The 22,772-nt window shown below is 38.4% G+C and overlaps 2 protein-coding genes across 2 annotated transcripts; one reads left to right on the top strand and one right to left on the bottom strand.

The window, feature by feature from the left end:
* Positions 1-6,078: 6,078 nt before the first annotated feature.
* Positions 6,079-6,600, bottom strand: LOC143861448 (uncharacterized). The gene has a single exon (XM_077372376.1). The coding sequence runs from the start codon at positions 6,598-6,600 to the stop codon at positions 6,079-6,081; it is 522 nt and encodes a 173-aa protein (XP_077228491.1).
* A 7,803-nt stretch (positions 6,601-14,403) lies between these two features.
* Positions 14,404-17,821, top strand: LOC143862009 (RNA-binding (RRM/RBD/RNP motifs) family protein). Its single transcript, XM_077373005.1, has 6 exons — positions 14,404-14,602; positions 14,741-14,781; positions 15,988-16,151; positions 16,244-16,343; positions 16,453-16,622; positions 17,011-17,821. The coding sequence occupies exons 1-6, from the start codon at positions 14,487-14,489 to the stop codon at positions 17,524-17,526; spliced, it is 1,107 nt and encodes a 368-aa protein (XP_077229120.1). The 5' UTR covers positions 14,404-14,486; the 3' UTR covers positions 17,527-17,821.
* Positions 17,822-22,772: the final 4,951 nt, after the last annotated feature.

Below are 22,772 nucleotides of genomic sequence, written 5' to 3'. Positions count from 1 at the left end.
GTTAGGCTATTCCAAAAATAATTTCATTAAGTTAAAATGGAGTTAGAACCTCCTTTTTATAGCCCTTGAAAGAATATAGCCATTGAGGGGCAAAAGGGTAAAAACTGTGAACTTTTGAAAAGCATACATGGAGTCCGAACGAATCTATTTTCGCACCGTCACAGTTGACAGAGGTGTGGCGGTCGCTTGCGGGCCATGCGCTGGTCAGATTTTTAAAAACGATATTCAAAGCGTCGCGGTCGACTGGGTCGGTCGCCCACGGCTTGGCTTCTGACCATTTTTTAATTTCATCTCTTTAGAAACGGGTCGGTCGACCGGGGTGCTAGGGTCGGTCGACCGTCGATTGCAAAGTTTGTATTTTTTAGTTATTTCTCAGGGTTTATTTTGCAATCCTTTTGGATTCTCTCTTGGACACTAAAAACCTAAATTGGGGGGTCCAAGAGAGTGTACCTTGATAGAGAAAACATCAAGAGTGTTAGAGATACAATCTATATCCAGAAATTACGTCTCTTGAGTCTTCTCTTGAACATGATCTTCAATGTGTTCCTTTCGATGCTTGACTTGGTTGAGATCTTCAAATCTTCACTCCATCTTGTAGGATCTTCCATCAAATGACATTTTGAGCTTGGTCCCATCAAGATTGAGTTGCTTCAAGTGGTGTCCACATGGATCTCCAAGTCATGCATGGTGTTGTGTCATGCAACTGTGCTAATCTTTTCTTGTTTCAACACAACACTCAAGGTAACTTATTAGTCCTTAAAATGTAATCAATTTGTGTTTGTTAATTATCAAAACATAGGTGAAAGTGTAAGAAGCCCTTGGGAGAACCCTTGGGCTTACACAAACTGTTCTAACAAAATATGGTCACATCATTTTTCAGTTTTTCAATGGTTTTTTGAAGAAGCTACTTTAAAATAAAGAGGAATGCTAGACACACAGGCACCCTTGCAAAAAATAAAAAGGTAAAAGGGCGCCCAATTGGTCAATATCAATTTATGACATTTATGATCATAATTTTCTCGGTCATCCTCAATGGATATTGACCAATGGGTTGCGCTTTTACCCATTTTTTGAAAGGGCGTCCGACAGTAGCATTCCTCTAAAATAAAAGGGGCTGGCTGTTTTAAGATGAAAGACAGGGTAGCTTGGGTATTTTGATGGGAAAACTAGGGCAGCATGGTAATTCTCATAGGAAAGGCGTAACTTGGTGCTCCTCTGTTGGACATGATCGGATGATCGAAAATTTGAATTTATCGTCTAAGGTGCTTTTTCGTGATGCTCTTTTTGACTTGGTGTCGCAAGAGTATCCCTTGGAGGTTTTACACTAGCCCTTTGATAGTCATTGCTAATGGTATACATGTAGCTTAGTCATTTAGCAAGTTTACTGTAATTCTTTGATATTAGAAAGGGTAGAGTTGTGTTTACCATGTATTTGGGCTAGCCTATATAAAGCTCTTCCCTCATTTTTGTAACTAGCTTTTGGAATTTATTTTTTAATTGGAATGGATCTTAGATCTAGTTAAAGGTTTTGGAGGAGATTTTCTCCTTGCAAGGAGAAGGTTCTTTGCTGGGATCTTCATGGAGAGAGAAGATTTGCTAGCTGATTGTGCAAGTTTTCTCTTCTAATCCAGGGCTAAACTTTCTTGTGAACAAGGATTTAAGGTTGCAATTGTTAAAGTATAAAAGATTAAATAACATCCTTCTCCAACAGCTTAAGCTTTTGGAGAAATTGGTTGTTTGACATGGTATCAGAGCAAGTGCTCTAGGTTCAAAACTCCTTGATATTAAAACACCACATGCAATGGCCAACCCAAAAGAGGGGCCACATGTGCCACGTGTAGGCCAACCCTAAAAAGAGGGGCCACATGTGAGGGGGAGTGTTAAAGTATAAAGGATTAAATAACTTCCTTCTCCAACAACTTATGCTTTTGGAGTAATTGCTTGTTTGATTGCAATCACTGCTCCTGGAGTCTCCTCATAAGAACATCTCCATTCCATTGAAGAAAATCAAATAAAGCCCTAGAATTTCAGATCCATGCGTATCATAAGTTTCTACTATCATGTGGTGCATTTCCCACTATTTTTTTTTGGTGAAAACTTCTTTTAGAATACATCATGCTATAAGTGTTTCAGATTCTTCATTGATTAGCATTCTATCTCTCAAACTTTCCTAGAAAACTGGAAGAATTTTCAAGTTACAAATCATTCACAGAAGCTGTCAATTTCTCTTGATTTGTTGAAATCGAGGATCTGCCGCATTTGAGAACCATATCTGGAGAATTTGAGAATTCCTTCCAGATCTAGAATTCAAATTCATCTTACTTCATTTTGATATTTGTGGAAATGGAATCAAGCTAGCCTACCAGGTAAAAATATGAATTCAACAAGATTTTGTAGTAGAAAAATGAATCAACATGTTTGACATGGTATCAGACCAATTGCTCTGGGTTCAAAACTGTTTGATATTAAAAGTCCACATGCAATGGCCAACCTAAGAGGGGGGCTACATGTGCCACGTGTAGGCCGACCCTAAAAAGAGGGGCCAAGCATGAGGGCGAGTGTTAAAGTATAAAAGATTAAATAACATTCTTCTGAAACAGCTTAAGCTTTTGGAGTAATTGCGTGTTTGACAACAATCACTGTTCTTGGCATCTCCTCACAAGAACATCTCCATTCCATTGAAGAAAATCAAATAGAGGCTCTGGAATTTTAGAACCATGCATATCATAAGTTTGTACTATCATGTGGTGCATTTACCACAATTTGTTTTTGTGAAAACTTCTTTTAGAATACATCCTTCTATATGTTTTCAGATTCTTCATTATTTTTCAGATTCTTCATTGATATGATTTCTGTCTCTCGAATTTTGCAAGATTACTTGAAGAATTTTCAAGTTACAAATCATTCACAGAAGCTGTCAATTTCTCTTGATTTGTTGAAATCAAGGATCTGCTGTATTTGAGAGCCATATCTGGAGAATTTGAGAATTCCTTCCGGATCTGGAATTCATCTCACTTCATTTTGATATTTGTGAAAATGGAATCAAGCCTATTAAATCAGCGATCGTTGAGCTAGCCTACTAGTTGAAAAAAATGAATTCAAGAGATTTTGTAGTAGAAAAATGAATTAGACTTGACCCCATAACAAACAACAACAGAACCAGTGGAAGGACAATCAAAATCAGTTCCTTAATTGACGACAATGCACTCAACAAGATCAGACAAGGCGAGACTTTGCGATAACTCAACAAGACGCAGATGCTTCAGATGAAATCATTTAAGGTCTGCTTTTGATTAATGACATCCTTGTAGTTTTGATTGATTCTGGTTCTACTCACTCTTTTATATCTCATCATTTTGTGAAAGATTTAACTTAGAGCTAGAAACTTTATATCCTCCCTTCAGAGTATGGGGAGCACTGTAGAAACAAAATTATATTGCAAATGGTGCATCGTCAGAATTGGAGATCAGGAACTCCTAGTTGACCTAGTGCTGCTTGATATGAATGACTTCAAAGTAATTTGGGGATAGATTAGTTGTCTTCCTACCAAGCCAGTGTAGATTTCTTTCACAAGTTAGTTAAGTTTAATATCTTGGGGAGGGAAAATTTATATTTGAAGCTGTTAGGCACCCAAGGAAGATCAAACTCATAGAGTTGTTTAAGGCTTAGAAGTTGATAAGGAAGTGTTGCGGGTGGTATCTCATTTATGTGAAGGGGGAAGAAGATATTTCTGAGCTCGTAGCGGTTGATATTCCAATGGTGAGCGAGTACCTCGATGCCTTTCCCGACTTGTTTGAGTTGTCCCCGCATAGGGAGGTTGATTTCCATTGATCTTGAATCGGGGACTGCACATATATCCAAGGCATTGTATCGGATGGACCCATTGAGTTGAAAGAGTTGAAGGAACAACTCTCTGAATTGTTAGAAAATGAATTATTAGGCCCAACTCTTCGCCTTGGGAAGCTCTAGTTCTGTTTGTAAAGAAGAAGGATGGCAGCCTGCGCTTATTTATTAACTATAGGTATTGTATAAAGTCACTATAAAAATTGGTAACCCTTACCTTGGATAGATGATCTCTTTCATTAGTTGCAAGGAGCTTGCTATTTTTCTAAAATTGATTTGAGATCTAGATATCACCACTTAAGGGTCAGAGAAGGAGATATTCTGAAGACTACTTTCAAGACTTGGTATTGTCACTTCGAGTTTGTGGTAATGCCATTCGGGTTAACCAATGCCCCAACGATATTTATGGATGTAATGAAATGAGTGTTCCGGCCGTGCTTGGACTAGTTTGTTGTGGTGTTCATTGATGTAACCAATAAATAATCATGCGATGGTACGACTTAGGTACCCAAGTTACCAGCCTTACTTAACCATCCAATTGCTATTAAGCCAGCATCTTGGGGATACCCTAGAGGTACCCCAAATTCAGTGACACTTCTATTAAGACGACAGCTCGGGGATACCGTAACGGTACCGCAAATACCCAACTGCTATTTGCACCAGCAGCTCGGGGTCACCGCCCATTTAAGGGATTGGTTCAGTTCTTAGTTCTAATGAAATGTAAACCGTGATAAACTCCTCATGTCACATACATAGAAACACATGGCCATTTTTGCATGATTATGTAGCCCATTCATCAAACAACATGATCATGAAAACCAATGCATAACATAGAATGAACAATATATGCAGTTTCAAACAAAATGACAATTGAGCATATCAAAATCATTGTAAACAAAGATCCAAAATTTACAGGTCTCATGATTCAACTAAAAATGTAGAAAACTTGTCTATGGCAATCCATATCCTAGTTTCTTCAAATACAAGAGGATTCTAACTATCAACATAGTTCCCAATTTTACTTGTAAAAAGCAACTAAATCAAATTCTCCATGGAAAGAGACAAAGTATGGATATTTCTTGGGGTAAAAAAACCTACGATCCATAATGATGAATCACATCAAGTAGAGCTTTTAAATTCCCAAGTCAAATGTTCGATTCACCTTGTTAGTTAACACCGAATCAATCAAGAGATCATGGCATAGCAGGATGCCTTGGAACAAGTAAATAACAAAATTTTACGTATCACTTGACCAAAATCCAGGATACCTAGTTACTAGAATTTCCATGGTGATAAAAATAAATACATGAGATTACGAAAACGAACCAAATTGGTTACCTGACTCGCAACCTCTGCTTGATTTACTCACCGATCGGCTTCGCCGCTTCTCAAGAGGTGACACCTCGAAAGTCAGAGTGATCGATCCTTTTTGATTGCTTGGACTATGGAGGGTTTCCTTTGAAAAACTCTTCTTCAAGTTGATGATTAAATACTTCTTCTCAAAGTGATGGAGGAAGAATAAGATGTTAGAGTATATGCCCTGAAAAGCTAGTAGAATGATATTTATTAATTAATAAAGATTATTTCATGACATGAATTGGTAATTATATTAATGAATGTGTGTGACATGCTTGTTTATTGACACATGTTCGTCCTTAGCTAGCATAGAATAAATGCCATCTAAGGGAACGAGGAGAACTTGATTTGCTTTCTGATGTGTCGCTTAGGCCATCCCAATTAGCACTAAAGCTCTTCTTCTTTTTGTTATATTTTTCTTTTCTTCTATCTTCCTTCTTCTTCAATAACGGACAGTAAGTACGAATGTGACCCTCTTTGCCACACTCGAAGCACCAGATAGGATCATCATTATTGTCTCTTTTTCTTCTGTCTTTATCTCTCTTTGGGGAGATTCTCCTTCTTGAGCTCCTATTTTTATGATTGAATCTCCCAAACCTAGAGATCCTTTTGTAGAGGAGAGTCATTTCTGAAGTTAAGTTTTTCATACTTAACTCTCTCTCACTGTCTTCTTCTTCACTGTCAATCTTGGCTTTAAAAGCCACATCCTTCTTCTTCCCTTTTTCTTTGCTTTCCCTTTTCTTCATCTTCATATCATGAGTGATGAGGTTACCCATGAGATCATTGAGTTCAAGAGAGTCCAAGTCTTTTGATTGCTCTACTGCTGTGATCATTGAATCCCATGAGTCCGGGAAGCATCTTAAGAGCCTTTGGACCAATTCATAATTTGTATGTCTTTCCTAAAGCATTCAACTCATTTACAATATTAGTAAACCTTGTGAACATGTTGGAGATAGACTCTCCTTCATGCATCTCAAAGGCTTCAAAATCACTTATAAGCATATTAACTTTAGATTTCTTCACTTGAGTTGTCCCTTCATGGGTTGTCTCAAGTGTGGTCCAAACTTCCCTAGCTGCCTTACAAGTTGAGACTTTATTGAATTCCTCAAGAGAGAGAGCACAAAATATTAGTGTCACTCCTTTGGCGTCCAATGTAGCCTTTATCTTATCGACGGCACTCCATTCCTTCCTATCCGTTGAGGGTTCAATGTACCCATCTTGGACCAGCTCCCAAATTTCAAAGTCTACGAATTTTAAATAAAATGCCATTCTTTTTTTCCAATATCCATAGTCTAATCCATTGAAATATGGAGGTCTATTTGAGGCATGACCCTCCATGTATCCAGAAGAAGTTATTGGAAGAGAAGGGGGAATAGATGAGGAGGTTTCTTCGGTTGCCATGGATCTTTCTCTTATAGATTTTTACATTAAAAATCTCTATAAGAGCCTTAGGCTTTGATACCAAATGAAATCCCAAAGGGCAACAACCAAGAGGGGGGTGAATTGGTGTTTTTAAATTTTCTATTTGAAAAGCTAGGGCAAGTGAGATTAGCCTAATTAGTTCTAACCCTTGTTCAAGTTATATTTAAAATAGAAGGGAAAGAGATTACCAACACCACAAGAGAGAGGAGAAAGAGTAAGGAGACAACACAATGACTTATAGTGGTTCAGTCACAACTTGACCTACTCCACTACCCAAGTACTTTGCCTTCCCTTGGGATTTTCTCCACTATGATGAGACTCCTTGACGCCGTCTCACAAAGCGTATACAACATTCATCACCTCAATAAGGGAACACACCCTTGTATTACAAATCCACTTCCAAGGACGTTCTTCTTCGTTGCACTACGGCCTTGAAGCAAGAAACTCCTCTTTATAGTCTTAACAACAAATGAAAGAATGATAAAGGAAAATGAAACACACTCAAGCCTCTTGTAGGCATATACAACTCTCAAAGCTCACAAACCTCCCAATGATTGAAACTAAAAGTTTAGGGAGAACCTCTTGGTAAGAAATGAATGCAAGTTTGAATGTTCAAGAGATTTTGAAGAAGAATCATTTTGATTTCAAAGAGTAAAGCTCTAGGGTTTGATAAAATGCTCAAAAGGTGAAAAATGAGGTTTCTCTTCATGTTTAAATACCCATAGTTGATTTAGAAAATCTCAATGGCAAAACCGTAACAAAACTAGGTAGGTAGGGTAGTTGCACGTACCACTGACAAGCTCAAACGGCTCTTTCAGCGAACGGGCGTGGTCGCCCACCCTTATCGGACGCCTCTGTTTTTATTTTCAAAATTTTTATGGCCGCGGTCGACCGGGGTCACCGTGGTCGCTCACTGAGGGCTACCTGTTTGAAAAATATTTTAGCTCGAAAATAATATCGCGGTCGACTGAGGGGGTCGCAGTCGTCCGCCGAGACCAACCTGGATGATTTCTCAAAATTGAGATATCATCCCGCGGTCGACCGGCGCGATAAATTTCGAGATGCCCTGGAATTCCAGGTAGCATCCTGCCGTCGACCGGCCCTGTGTTTTCAAATACATTTAAGCCCTTAGAAAAATAGTTTTAAAGATGATTTGAAAACATACAAGCATGCAAACATTAAATGCCAGGAGGACTCCTATGCATTCTAAACATATGAACCTTGAATCTTCTTGATCTTCAATCTTCTTGGGTGCTTGCATGAGTCTTACTTTGTTTTGAGATAGTCTTTGAACATGTTCTTGTGCTTGTGGTTCCCTTGTTTCTTCAATACACCATATGGCTTGAAGGTTAACCACCAATACTTGACTTTCTCTAAGACTAGCCCTTGCTCTTCTAGCTTCAAGTGTTAACTTGAATGAAACCTGTCTAAATGACAACACTAGAGAAGCCATTAGCAAACTACCATCAATTTGGATTTGTTGGTCATCAAAACAAGAGAGGGATGTACCCTTGGGCTTACAGTGATCAACACTTGTTATTCTCAAAATCCTTGGATCATCCCCTAAGTTCATATGAGAGTATATTATATAGGAAAGTTGAAAATGAGTCTAGATTCAATATATGAAATTTATTTGAGTAAAGTTGAAAATGTTATAGGAATCTAGTATCATTGTTGGGCATTTACCCATGTTGGTAGTTGGTATTCAATACATTGTGATGGGAACACTTGTTTCGCTCACATTTTGGTTTTCTATGGGCATATGTACTTTGTGCTTAATGCCTTAACCTTTTATTAGTGGTCTATGGATGTAGATGTAGAGGTTTGGACCATGAACCCTATGTGTCATGTTACTTGTGTCCAATCTCCATAGACTATCCATCGAGGTTTAAAATGTCATATCTTGCTCGTGATTACCCATGTGGTATGCTCTCACTTGCATGAGCCATGTATGTCTCTCACAGACATAGTCATTCATAGTCTATTTTTCTCATGTCCGAGTCCTATAGATTTGAGCTAAAATAGCTTATCTATATAATCTATAGTTTTATCCCCTTGTAAGGCATTAGCTATATGGTAAAGATGGTAAACTTAAAGTTAGAAGCTACTCAATTGGTACTCTTAGTCTTCTTACCTAGTAAGTTGGAGAGTGTACACTCATCTCCTTAATTAAAACATCTAATCTCTTTGGCTTCTAGCCAACATCTTCACCATGACAAGCCATATGTGCATTGAAGTGTCACTTATATATATATATATATATATATATATATATATATATATATATATATATATATATGCACACAATTAGGAGGTGCATGGTCTGCTAGGCTGTCATTTCTTTTGGTATTACTCGATTAATTGTAACTATCATGCATTAATGTAGCCTAAGGGTTGATTGTAAAACATTTATCTATAAACCCCTTGGTTTCTATATGGTTGGACAGTCATTTGGATTCATATATATGAGTCTAACAAAGGGAGAGCCATATATATGTAAATGTTTGTCCATCTATCTTATCATATGTTGATTAATATGTATATCACATTACATATGATAAGTGCACTCATTTGGAGCCCCATTGCTCCATTTGTAGTGTATTTGGGTATTGTCCTATGCCTTCTTATTTTAGATTATCTCTCATGTATGGCGAGTAGCCTTAGCCTGAGCATCAGTGCCATATCATCTTAGGCTTTATACTTATCTTGGATGTACTCTTATGGTTTCATCATTTTCAGTGATAAGTATCATGTTCTAGAGTTTTAAAAATCTCTAGAACTCTCCTTCATAGGATAGTGCTTAAATTGATCATTTCATTGCCTATGAAGTTGTCTCTTATCATGTGCTCTTAAAGGAAAAGATATATTTCTTCATGATAAGATCATATGGCTATGTTTTCACATGATTATATCTATAGCCATTCTATATTGTCATGCCTTGCCTCATAGGTTTTATCAAAGGCCACTGACAATCTCTTGGGAGAGAGAATTGATTCTGTGAGCTTGTCATGTCCCATCATCTCTTTTAAGATTTTAGCTTCGGATGACTCCATTTGGATCATATGTCCTTCACAGCTTGTCTTTGGTACTTGTCACTTTTCATCGTGCCATATGTAATAAGATGGTAGATGTAGTCAATTTTTCTCCGTCCAACTCTACATTCTTCCACAGTGAAGGATGAACAGTGACTAAAGAAATTGAAGACTCATATCTAAAGGTTGGCATGTGCACTTCATGTTCATCCTCTCAAGGATGACCTTTTGGTGAATGGGAAGAGTTAAAGCAAGTACCAAATCTCTCAATCCGGAAAAATTTGTCAAATGATGCTCCCTTATATGGAAGAAAGGGTCAAGCATTGATCTAAGCTCTTCTAAACATTCATCAATAGAAGAGTTTCGGATAGAAGAATGCAAAGTTCAATTTTGCTTCTTTTGAGAGATTTTGAAATACCACGTTTATCATTTCAAGAGATATTAATTGAAATGTGGTATCAATCTTCCATCCTTGGTTCATGTATATGAAGCTCTATTTTTGTTTCATCCATATATATACTTGTCCTATTATTTGTCATGGATATGTACCTCATTGGTTTGATTCTTTTATCTATGTGTTTGTTAGACTATTCTCTTTTCATTGCCATATCTCATATCTGATAATCATCCATTCCATTTCAATCAGTGACTATCATTTGAATGGAGCAAAATTTTGAATGGTTAAGGTGATTTCAAATCAAGGGCCTATGTGCTTGATATTCAAATTTATATTTGGATCCACATAGTCAGAGGGAGCTTACATTTTCATATGTATAAATCTCTAAGGGCAAGCAACAAGTGATCTTTAAAAGTTATGATAATAGTTCAGAGCATATCTATGCTCTGGAAGAGTCTTGTCTGCTCACTGTCTAAAGAACCCCTTCTTGAAGCAAGTTGTGAACCTAAATGGTTGTGTCATAGATCTGAGCATATCCTTGCTTAGGTAGATACTTACATGATCAAAAGTTGCTAATGAAGCCCAAGTGTTCAAATCATTCACCCTTTCCATCATAGTGTCCTATCATGCCCTATCACATAGGTTTTACCTATGGCCAATGACAAAGACATAGGGGGAGAGCTAAATACTTATATACTCATGTCTATATAGATTATTGTGATGTGCTCACATGATTTACTGCCCCCATAGTTGTGCTAAACTTGAAAATCTTTTAGAACAAAAAAAAGGCTTATCATGCATTTTATTTTATTTTCTATTTTGATAAGTATCATATGAGCTTAAATATCATATCAAATACAATATATATAGCTTATATAAGCTATCATTCATTTTGACACCCCACTTGCACTTTCACTTGCATGTCCCTTCCTTTTTGTTGTTACCAAAATGGGGAGAGTTTTGGGAATTGATTAGGTAGTCTACATTATATATGCACCATATGCTTTATATTCATATATTACACTTGTGCATATAGTGAGGGGGAGCATTGCTTCATTGTTTATAGTGTTTAAATGCTTATTCATATATTTGTTTAATATCTCCTTCCTCCCTAATAAATTTGTTTGCCATCATAAAAAATGGGGAGAATGTAAGCCCAAGGGATTCCCATGGGTTAATCATTCACCTTACCTTCTTGTTTTGATGTTAGCAAACCAAATTGATTAGCATTTATGGACTAATATGGTGCTTTGAGGTGTTGTGTTGTATACAGGAATTTCATGTCATAATCGCCATTACACAACTCTTCACAACACATGGCTCTTGGATCAAGGAGAAAAGGAACCAAGAGCTTGCACTCATAGTGAAGACATCATCATTTGAAGATGTTCTAGTCAAGAAGCTCAACATGAAGATTCCACATGTTCCTAGCAAGTGTCAAGAAGGAGCTTGGAGTTGAACATGCCATTGGTGACACCTCATGTACAATGCAACATGCATTGAAGATTGGAGGACAAGTCACAAGAGCCAAACAAGGTCAAGAAGTTTACTCACAAGTCGAAGAAGTCCAAGAAAGTGCAAAGGAGCCAAGACATTCCAAGAAGACTCAAGGTTCTTATTTTTAGAATGTATTTGGAGTCATCTTGATTTTATGTTTAAATGAACTTTCAAAAGATTTTCAAATGGTTTTCATAGTTAACTTTTCACATATTTGAAAACCATACACACACCCAAAAATGTGTTTGAAAACCTAGGACTTAAGCCCAAAGACCATGGCCCAAAAGCCCCTGAACTTTTAAAGTAAAAATGGAATTTAACACAGGGCCGGTCGACCGGGCTATTCTGGGCGACCGCGGGATGATACCTGGAATTCCAGGTCATCCTGAAAATTATTGGGCCGGTCGACTGGGTCAAGCAGGGCGACCGCGGAATGGGTTCTGTTGAAATAGAACCATTCTGTCATGGGTTTGGGCGGGCGACCGTCGTTGGTCGGTCGACCGCAGATAGGTTTTTGAGCTTAAAATTTGATCGAACAGGTAGCCCTCGTCGGGCGAGTGCCATGGGGCCGATCGACCGCGACGGTAAGGAATTTGAAAATAAAAAAGGGCGCCCGATAGGGGCGGGTGACCGCGGTGGCTCCGTCGACAGCGACGGTCGGGCAAACTAGCCATTGGAGCGTTTTCTGCTTGACTTTTTCAAGCCAGTTATTTACAATTTTACCCCAAACGGTCATATTTTCAAATACACTATATATACATGATTAAAACCTATCTCTACAGGCTTTTGAACATTTTAGAAAGATCAAATCCCATTTTCCTTGAGCCAAAACCTTTTCTATCAAAAGCTAAACCTCTTTGATCTTTCATTTACACATTCTATTAAGAGGTACTCCATAGACTTTACATTTTATCTTTCCTTGGAGTGTTTGTGTGCTATCAAATTTGTAATCCGCCTAACAAAAGGCAAAAGAGTTCTTTTATTTTTCACTTTCTTCATTTGTATTTGAGGGTCTTCTCTTCGGCCCGGTAACAAAGGTGAAGACGTTGTGAGGGTCTACTCTTCGACCCGTTAAGAAAAGAGAAGACATTGTAAGAGGGTGTGATTCCTCATCAAGGCTTCGTGTGAAAAATGGTTTGTTTCCTTTGAAGTTGGAGGAGTCGGGTGTACGGCTTCGTGATTCGCCCTTTGAAGAATCTCATTGTTTTAGTGGAGCACCCCAATGAGGTAAACTTGGAAGAGTGGAGTAGGTCTTGTGATAGACCGAACCACTGTAAATCTTGTGCCTTGTGGATGCTTTCTCTCATCATCTTCTTTGCACTTTGTGGTGATTGGTAAACTCTACCCCTTCTTATATTTATGTTTTATTAAAACAAGAGTTAGGACAAATAGGCTTAAAGTAATATCTAAACCCTAAATTTCATTATCTTGAATATTTGAACAAGGGTTAGATTAATAAGTGATTAATTAGTAAATTAATTTTAATAATCCATTTAATTAAGACCAAAATTTTTAATTGACCAATTCACCCTCCTCTTGGGTTGTCACACCTGTATTTCAGTTTTGTTTATAGATGGAGACTTTTAGGCTGTTTATGCAGCGTGCCTGGATTGGCAACTTTCTCATGGGGCGACTTTTCTAAAAGGTTGGCTTCCATTGTTATCTTTGGTGCCAGCAAGGTTGCTAATTTGAAGGACAGTTGCTAAAATTGGAGCTAGAGGAAGAAGTGTGGAATGACATTCCTGCCATTTTAAGCATCCAGAGCGTATGGGGTTTCTAAATAGATTGGCACCACATTTCACGCCATCATTGGTGGTCGGATATTTACCCTAACATATGCCACTTAGGAAAGGATGCATGTCATTTCCTTTTAACGCCCTGCTTGGATTGTATGAAGTTTTTAGAAAATTTAAAAGAATTGTTTTTCCAAGTTTTATACTTTTCCATCTTTTGATTACGCCTTGAAAAATGTTAGTTTTGATCCACTATTGCTCAAGTTTCATTTTCAGCGACCTTCAGTTTATAATGATATCCCTTAGGACTGTCAATCGAGATGGGCAAGTTCGAAGCCCGCCCGTTTGGCCCGCTAAAAGCCCGCCCATAATTAAAATGAGAACAAGCCAAACCAAGCTTGGTCAAAAGTTGAAGCCCGAACTCTAATTTGGGCTGAGCTTGATCAAGGGTCGTCCAGCCCGTTATAGGCCCGGGCCCGATAATATATTTACTATATAATTTTTCAAGATTTTTATGCCATTAAAAATCAGTAGATATTAATTAAATAGGTTACTTAAACATTAATATCCTATAGGCTATAGTTCGACATTAAATAGGTTTTCTTTCTTTCTTTATTTTGCCCCTTTTCAGCTGACTCCATATGAACGGTTTGGATCATCATATCCTAAAGGCCATAGTTCGACCTCAGATTTATTAAATGAATAAGACAAAATCTGGCAAAAAATCAATCGGTGTGGCTTTTCTCACATGCCAAAGCCAACAAGTTTAATGGCTTTCTATGAAATTGGCTTTTCTGTGCTTGGCTTAGTCTTTTCTCGTGCAGAAAATAAGAGGTGATGGGCAAGCCCAAACTCGGCCCGAAGCCCGTTGTGGAGTTTGGGCTGAGTTTGGGCAAGCAAATTTCTAATTTAGTCAGGCCCGAACTCGGCCCGAAGCCCGTTGTATAGGCATGGGCTGGGCTTGAGCACCTTAGGCCCGCCCAAGCTCGGCCCGATTGACAGTCCTAATATCCCTTAGAAAACATTTTCCTCAAGAAATGTTTTTCCTGTAATCGAAGGAGGCGGAGTGCGAAAATCAAAACTAGGGAGTGCTGCTGAGTCAGTCGTGCACATCTGTAATTACACCATTCTTTATTTTCTAGGGCTGGGTTTCCTCCTCCCTCTAAAAACTCTCGTCTCATTTGTCCCGTGCCACTGTTGCAGGCCATGGATTCCAAGCCCAAGGATGTGTCCTCTGACAGTGAAGCCAACGAAGACCAGAACTCCCCACACGAAGAGGTCGAGAAATCTCACCCTCGTACTCGAGATGGAGCTAGTCCAGGGCAAGTCTTCTTTCCTTCCACTCTTTTCACATATCTTTTCTTGATTTCTTCCTTGGCTTACATGTCAAAGCTCTCAGTATAATGAATGACATGGATCTTGTTTTTTTATTTTCCTTTTTAACATGTTTGTGTTTGCAGGAAGATTTTTATTGGGGGTTTAGCCAAAGAGACTTCCATCGGTTAGTCTCATTTTCTAGTTTAGTTTGACCATTTAGGGCACCATGAAAAAAGTTCATGAAACATTTGTTTATCCAAGGTGAGATGAAGAGAGCACGTGATGGGGATGAAAAACAGAGAAATCAAATCCTCTGTTTTTTTTTTTTTTTCCACCCCTGTTTTCAGCTCCATCCCATTCTCTCCTCACTCATCACCACTCAAATCCCACTTTCTGTCCCGCTTCTCTACACCCTTTTGACCTAGGCTCTGTTCACTTGTTTTCCCAGGAAAGGAAAAGAAAATGTTTCCTGGGAATCTGACGTGCCATTAGGAAAAGAAATCCAGGGAATCTGTGCAGGAAAAGGTTTCCCTGGACTATTTCTGGACTGTTCACTTGCGCAGGAAAAGGTTTCCAGGGAAATTGCTTGCCCTTCTTTTTGCACTAGTTTCCAGGGAAACGAAATCTGTGTGTTTTTGGTCGGAAATGAAATCCTGAGGGAGGGGAATGGGCTTTTCCATGTCATTTTTTGACTTGTTGCAGAAATTCTACATGTGTAATTCTATTTTCACTGGAAAGCAAGTGAACACTAGAATTCTGTCTTGTTAAGGTCTTGTCAAGGAAAAAAGAGGTTGTTTTCTAGGGAACGCAAGTGAACAGAGCCAGGGGCATGTTTGGCTACCAATGATTTATTTTTTTCTTGAATATTAGCTTGGTGAGGGAGGATGGGCACCATAGGGACTTAGTGAGAGAGGGAAAGAAACACAAAAAACTCCACCCGATATATGATTAATTTTTTCCTTGCCTTTAAGCTACTTCTCCCCCCTCTACTCATTGGTGCCCTAACAAGTCTCTCCTTCTACCATCCGCCCTGCCCATAGTTCCAAAACTCTCCTGCTTCATTGTGGACCCCCCTGAGTCGACTTCCTTTTACCTTGGCAATGTTCTTGTCTAAGCCCTCATTTTGCCCCACAAAGTCATTTCCCAAGTTATGACCCTGTCAACCGAGTACTCGACCGCATCGTGGCGAGTTGACTAGGATTTGTTTTGGCACTTGATAAATTAATTTATTATGAAAAAAATTCATGGTTGCCAGACATGGCCCAGATAAACAACTATTATATTAATTTTTTTTCATGGTTGCTAAGCATTGCCATACTTCTTTCATTTTGCCTGATTTTATTATTGGGGTTTATCCCTTTTGCTCCTCTTATGATGATTGTTTATGCAGAAACATTTACCAAACATTTTGATAAATACGGTGAAATTACTGATTATGTGATAATGAAAGACCGACATACTGGGCAACCCCGTGGGTTCGGATTTGTGACTTATGCAGATCCTTCGGTTGTCGACAAAGTCATTCAGGATACTCATGTTATTAATGGAAAGCAAGTAAGGTTTTATTTTGGGTGTATTTTGTAATGTGAGGCCTTCCATGTATTGATTTGGGTACTTGATTTTGGCGGATTTGGGGATATGTTTAGGTGGAAATCAAACGAACTACACCCAGAGGAACTGTTGTGTCTAAGGATGTAAAAACGAAGAAGATTTTCGTAGGTGGAATTCCTACGGCCATAGAAGAAGGTGTTTGTTTTACTAGCAAAATTTTGCTTTGCAGTTTGCTAATGATGCTTTCTTATATGAAGTAATGTTTTTATTGATGTATGAATTTGATTTCTCACTATTTTGACAGATGAGTTCAAGAATTTCTTTGCAAAGTTTGGGGAGGTCATGGAGCATCAGATCATGCGTGACCGCTCAACTGGCCGATCTCGTGGTTTTGGGTTTATCACATTTGACACTGAGCAAGCTGTTGATGATATATTAACTAAGGGGAACAAGACCGAATTTGCTGGAGCACAGGTTAGTGCAAAGTTGACGACGGTCATGATAATGAGTTGTATTTTTGTTCAATGTAATATTTATTTCTTTTTGGGTTATTCTACATTGATTTATGTATTGGATACATTTCTTTTGTGCATGGCCATTATTAAAATAATTCGTGCTTGCAAGTTCCATTTCCATAAGACGCAACTTCCCGCCAAATTTGATGGGTTTCAGCATATTATTTTCCAATGACTGGTGGTGATGTTTGTTGACTGATTTTCTTGTTGTTCTGAGCTGATGATACCTATATATGTTGTTGTTCTCTAGTAATACTAATAATGTGCCCCCCCTGCTTGTATAGCTCAAGGTATTAGATGGTTTATGTAGTATCACAGTCTAGGTTAATGTTTCTGCTTTGTTGTAGGTGGAGATCAAGAGGGCTGAACCAAAGAAAGCCTCAAACCTGCCACGTCCAAAGCATTTTAGCGAACCTAGGCCTGCTTTTGATGGTGGGTTTGGGGATGCATATGGTGATTTTGGTGGTCGTGGTGCTGGTGGTTTTGGCAATAGTTCTTTTAGGTCAGGTAGTGGGGGCTTTGGTGGTGCTAGACCTGGTGCTTATGATGGGTATTATGGAGATGAATTCATTGGTGGTTATGGACGATATGGTGGTGAAAGTCTAGGAACTTATCGAGGAGAGTCTTCCCTAGGCTACTCAGGTCGCTATGGTGGGAGCTTTGGTAGAGGTTATGATCTAGGGAGTTACAGCAGAGCAGGTGAGAGTTATGGAGGATATGGTGCTGGTGCTGGTGGCTATGGAAGTGCCTATGATGTTGTGGGACTCGGGGGTGGCTATGGGGGCGGTGGTGGTTCCTCCTATGGAAGTAGGGGGGGTTATGGAGGTAGTGGCAGTGGTCGATACCATCCTTACTCAAGGTAGACTCAGCAGTGAAAGAGAGATTTTGGTGGTCCAGTTCAGAGGCAACCAGGATAAATTCTTCAATTTTAGCACCAGATTCTCTTCAGTTTCAAGAAATCCTATATACTTGTGTATGCTAGGGGGAGATTTTCTTGCTTACACCTTCCTTTCAGCATGAGGAATGTTTGACCTAATTGTGTTATACACTATTATGTTTGAAGAGAGGGCTGTTTTTCTCTCTTATTTTCTTTTCCAGGACTAGGCTTTTATGTGTTTTCCCTTGTCAGTAATAGTATGGATAGATGTTTTTAACTTAGTAGCTTCGATTTATTTTGGATATTTTAGTTCCATTTTGATTTTTTTGGGTCTCAGTCTAGTTGGGTTACATTCTCATACTGATTGTGAAAACTAACTGCTCTATCTGCATGTGATTCTGCTTGATGCTATTAGGGTTAACGTGTAATGAGACTGGATCTTGTTTGGATGGCCATCTTTTAAACTTGCTTTTAAGATACTTGTAAGCATGGTTTTAAATTTCGACCGAAATTTCGGATTTCGGTGGAGACCGAAATTTGCCGAAATTCTGAATTTCGGCTGAAATTTCGGAATTTCTAGAATTTCGGTCTGAAATTTGGGTTAATTGTAATTTAAAAAAAAAAAAAAAAATAAAAATAAAATATATATATATATATATGTTACAAAATTTCGGTCAAAAAATTCGAAATGAATTAAATATTATTTTTTAATTAATACCAAATTTCGACCGAAATTTTGGTTTTCCAAAGGTCCGAAACGGTTACCGAAACCGAAAATTTAAATCATGCTTGGAAGGTGGGTGCTGTATTTTTTTCTCAGTGGTACTCTTTAACTATATGAGGTTGAAAAGTGCCAGAGATGTACTCATGATCCTTGTTTCATGTATTTTGGGCCTTAATTACAGTTAGCTACATTGGGATACACCTTTTGAAGGCTGTTTAAATATAAATTTGCTGGACTGCTTGTCCCCCTTGTAAATTTTAACTCATCTAATAAAAGTTGGCTGTTACCTTTCAATATATATGAGAATAAAGCTCCGGCGCTTGAGTGCAGCTTAGCTGCGCTCGAACACAGAAACAGGGTGGGGCCACATCGTGGGTAGGATCCAAAGCATTCATTTGATAGGCCCTTTCATGGGTAGGGTGTACACCAAAAATCAGCTCCATTGGATCACCTTAGGGTGTCCATTTGCGGGGCAAAAAATGGATAGATACTGTTTGTCCACAAATATGTCCATTTTTGGCCCCACAAATGGACACCCATTGGTGATCCATTGAAGCTGATTTTTGGTAGGCCTCCCATCCATGATGAGGCCTTCCAAATGATGGTTAGGATCACCCCCCTCAGTGGCCCCATCCCCCTGTTTCTGTGCTCGAGCGCAGGAACTCTCTCTCTCTCTCTCTCTCTCTCTCTCTCTCTATATATATATATATATATATATATATATATATATATATATATATATACACACTAGTAAAAAAACTCGTGCGAAGCACGGGCCGACAAAGAACTGTACGGATCACATCATAGGTTGATCCAAACCGTCCATGTGATGGAACACAACATCAATAGGTTGTGCCCGTAAAAACATTTCCATAGGGTGATCCTAGCCCTCCAATCTATAGAGGTTTCCATAATCTGTTGTTCGTCTAAAGGTGCCCGGAATTTGTAAATATTTTTATAGGTGTGCGGAATTCGTAATATCCGCAAAAAATTATTAAGGAAAGGTAGTTTTTTCGTAATTGTCTTCTTTGTAGTTTTTTCCGTAATTGTCATATCCAGGCACCCATTGTCCATAATTTCCCTCCCAAACTTTACTTCTAATGATTATTATTGCTAGCTTCTTTCTTTACTTATTATTGCTAGCAACCTTTCAAGAAATAGTATTTCGGTGCAGTTTTTCATCACATCTAATAAGACTCTGAATACATGCAATTGCAAAGGATGGGCGAGACATAGCGTTTGGAGAAGGTGGCTAGCCAACATTCATACCTTTTTTACCCTCACATAGATAGTATGTACAGATATGTGGGGAGGGCAAAAAAAGGTAAAAATCATCCACATTGACGTGCTAAATGGACAAAATTCTCTCCTTTTCTCTTCTGCTATATAGTATGTGGGGAGGGCAATAAACGGTAAAAATCATCCACATTGACGTGTTAAATGGACAATATTCTCTCATTTTCTCTTCTGCTATATAGTAGTAGATATATTTGTGGAGGCAAAAATTGGACTAATTTGTGAAGGTTTAAAGACGTCCATTTTACCTCCACAAATCGTAGGGTTGGGATGATCCTATGGATCTGATTTTTTGTAGACACCCTATCTATGTGCGGGCCTTTAAAATGGATGGCTTGGATCACCCAAACAATGTGTGCCCCCACTGTATTTTAAGCTAGTGTGTAGAGAACTCTCTACACATATGTGTAGGAACCGTTTTCTCATATATATATATATATATATATATATATATATATATATACGGAAAAGGTTCCAACACACTTGTGTAGATAAGTTATCTACACACTAGCTTAAAATACAGTGGGGGCCCACATTGTTTGGGTGATCAACCCAAAGGCCCTCACATAGATAGGGTATCCACAAAAAATCAGATCCATAGGATCATCCTAACCATTCGAACTATGGAGGCAAAAAATGGACTAATTTGTGAATGTTTATACACGTCCATTTTACCTTCACAAATTGTAGGGTTGGGATGATCCTATGGATCTGATTTTTTGTGGACACTCCATCTATGTGAGGGCCTCTCAAATGAATAGTTTGGATCACCCAAACAATGTGGGCTTCACTGTATTTTAAGCTAGTGTGTAGATAACTTATCTACAGAAGTATGTAGGAACCGTTCTCTCTCTCTCATGCATTACCCATTCTGATTTCTGGCTTTATTTCGATACATTCTTTCAGAGTGCAAAACTATAAGCTCTATGTTGCATGTTGTAAGCCCAAGGGTCTACTCTCCTACTTGTTTTGATGATTCTAAACATAATTGATTGTATTATTGAATACTAATCAATTTGCTCTGAAGTGTTGTATTTAAAATAGGATTGATCATTGATGAAACCAACACACTACATGGTCATGCTTGGAGATGTACCCAACAAGAGTCAAATGAGCTAAGTGAAGCTCACATCATCTTTCAAGCAAGCATACACAAAATGGAAGATCAATTGAAGACCAAGACTAAAGAGAAATTGAAGGTTGCATAGGTATCATTGTACATCCCTTCTCTTTAGATTTTCAAGTCAAGGCAAAATGTTTTAAAAATAGTTTTCAAAAACACTTAAAGAACTTTAAAGGTTTAGTGAATGGTTATGTGGTGGACCAACATGTTGGGACCCTCATAAACATTCCAAAATTATCATAGGAGTTGAGTTCCAAAAGCCAAAAATCAAACAAGCAATAAAATCTCAAAATATGCTGATTTTTAGGCTTCTCAGAACTCCGAGATTTTTCTCAGAGCTCCGAGCTCGGAACTCTGAGAAATGGTCCAGTAGCTTCTGGCCATTTTCTCGGAACTCCGAGAAATGGTCCAGTAGAATAATTCCATCTTCTGGCCGTTCTCTCGGAACTCCGAGAATATTTCTCGGAGCTCCGAGAACCTCGCGACAGCTCAAAAAAGAGCCGTTGGGATTTGATTTAAATATTGGTTTTTAATTTTCTTACCCCCAAACGGTCATATTTTGAGGAGAGACTATTTATACAACATCTAGAGGATTATTTCCCATCTCTTGATCATTTGAAAAACTCCCTTAAGCATTCAAGCTAACTTGCAAACCTTTCAAGCTTAAGATTTTGATTTTTCCAAACTTGCCTTGCACTTGCAAACCTATTGAGTTTGGGTTTAGAGCTTTCACTTGCAACTATCATTGAAGAGCAATCAAGGGACTACAAAGAGCATCAAGCTTTCAAGAAGAAGCCAAGCTATCTCTTTCATTTCTTGTAAAGGTGTAAGGGCATCCTATATTAATTTCCTAGAGAGCAAGCGCTTAGAACTCGGCGGAGAAGGAGAGTCATTGTAAAGGTGTAAGGGCATCCTTATTTAATATCCCTTGGAAGTGTAACCGCCTCGGAGCCGGGCATCGTGGAGGTCTCGCATAGTGGAAATCCTTAAGGACGATCTTAAGAAGAGTGGAGTAGGGCTTTGCCCGAACCACTATACATCGGTGTGTCTCTTCCATTGTCTTGCACTTTTATTCTTTTTGGTTTAGCATTTCACTTTTCCTTTTAATCTTATTTGCACTAACCAAAAATTTAATCAAGAGAAGAAAATTCAAATTAGGGTTCATAATTAATTTTCAAAAGGGCTAATTTAGTGTTAAAATCAATTCACCCCCCCTCTTGTTTATTTCACATGTGATTTTTTTTCTAATGCTATTAGGGATAAGATGTAAGCGTAGAATGGATCTTTGTTTGGATGGCCATCATTTGAACTTATTATGTAGATACTTGAAGATGGTTGCTGTGCTTTTTTTGGCTCTTAATTCCGTTGGTGCAAAAATCCTACACTCTACTTTTATAAGAGAGGAAATATCCTTCAATCAAAGGACCTGACTTAATAATTTGTTTGCTGTAAAGAGAAAGAAATTCACCAAGGAACGGTACTACAAAATACCTTCTTTGAGGCAATGATTATTGATTTTTTCACAGTACATAATCGAATTACAGGAAGAAAATGTAGAGGGAAGAGATCTACATTACAAACTACTCCTAGATAAAAAGAAAAGACACAAGTTGTTAAGGGTGGCAAAATCAACCGAACCGATTCCGAACCGAAAATTAGGTTTCGGTTCAGTTAAACCAAACCGATTCAAATTTTGGTTCGGTTTCGGTTCGATAGAACCAAACCGTTGATTAGTTCGGTTTCGGTTTGGTTTCGGTTTGGTTCGGTTTGGACAATGATAAATGTGCCCCTTTTCATAGGAAAATGATAAATATGCCCCTTTTCATCGGTTTGGTTCGGTTTGGTTTGGAGTGTATGATCGGTTCAGTTCGGTTCGGTTTGGAGTGTTTCGGTTTCGGTTTCGGTTCGGTTCGGTTCGGTTCGGTTTGGAGGTAAGCATGTTCAGTTCGGTTTCGGTTTGGGGGTCAAACCGAACCGAAAACAAACCGTTTGCACCCTTAAAAGTTGTATGTTGATAATACTCTTTTATCCCCTTATTTATATCCTTTTTGTTCTGGCGATTACTAACCAACCGCTTCATAATTTCTGT

The sequence above is a fragment of the Tasmannia lanceolata genome, unplaced genomic scaffold (genome assembly GCF_043159265.1).
Source record: "Tasmannia lanceolata isolate RefF3 unplaced genomic scaffold, GAP_Taslan_0.1 ptg000037l, whole genome shotgun sequence".
Lineage (NCBI taxonomy): Eukaryota > Viridiplantae > Streptophyta > Magnoliopsida > Canellales > Winteraceae > Tasmannia > Tasmannia lanceolata.
The sequence above is the reverse complement of the archived record's forward strand: the minus strand, read 5'-3'. Positions and strand labels throughout refer to the sequence as shown.

What these genes read in the sequence shown, in the direction of transcription:
- LOC143861448 (XM_077372376.1), bottom strand. Translation starts at nt 6,600, where the DNA reads ATGGCAACCGAAGAAACCTCCTCATCTATTCCCCCTTCTCTTCCAATA.
- LOC143862009 (XM_077373005.1), top strand. Translation starts at nt 14,487, where the DNA reads ATGGATTCCAAGCCCAAGGATGTGTCCTCTGACAGTGAAGCCAACGAA. An exon ending in CGAGATGGAGCTAGTCCAGG is followed by an intron (nt 14,603 to 14,740) that starts GCAAGTCTTCTT and finishes TTGTGTTTGCAG; the next exon opens with GAAGATTTTTATTGGGGGTT. An exon ending in TCCTACGGCCATAGAAGAAG is followed by an intron (nt 16,344 to 16,452) that starts GTGTTTGTTTTA and finishes CTATTTTGACAG; the next exon opens with ATGAGTTCAAGAATTTCTTT.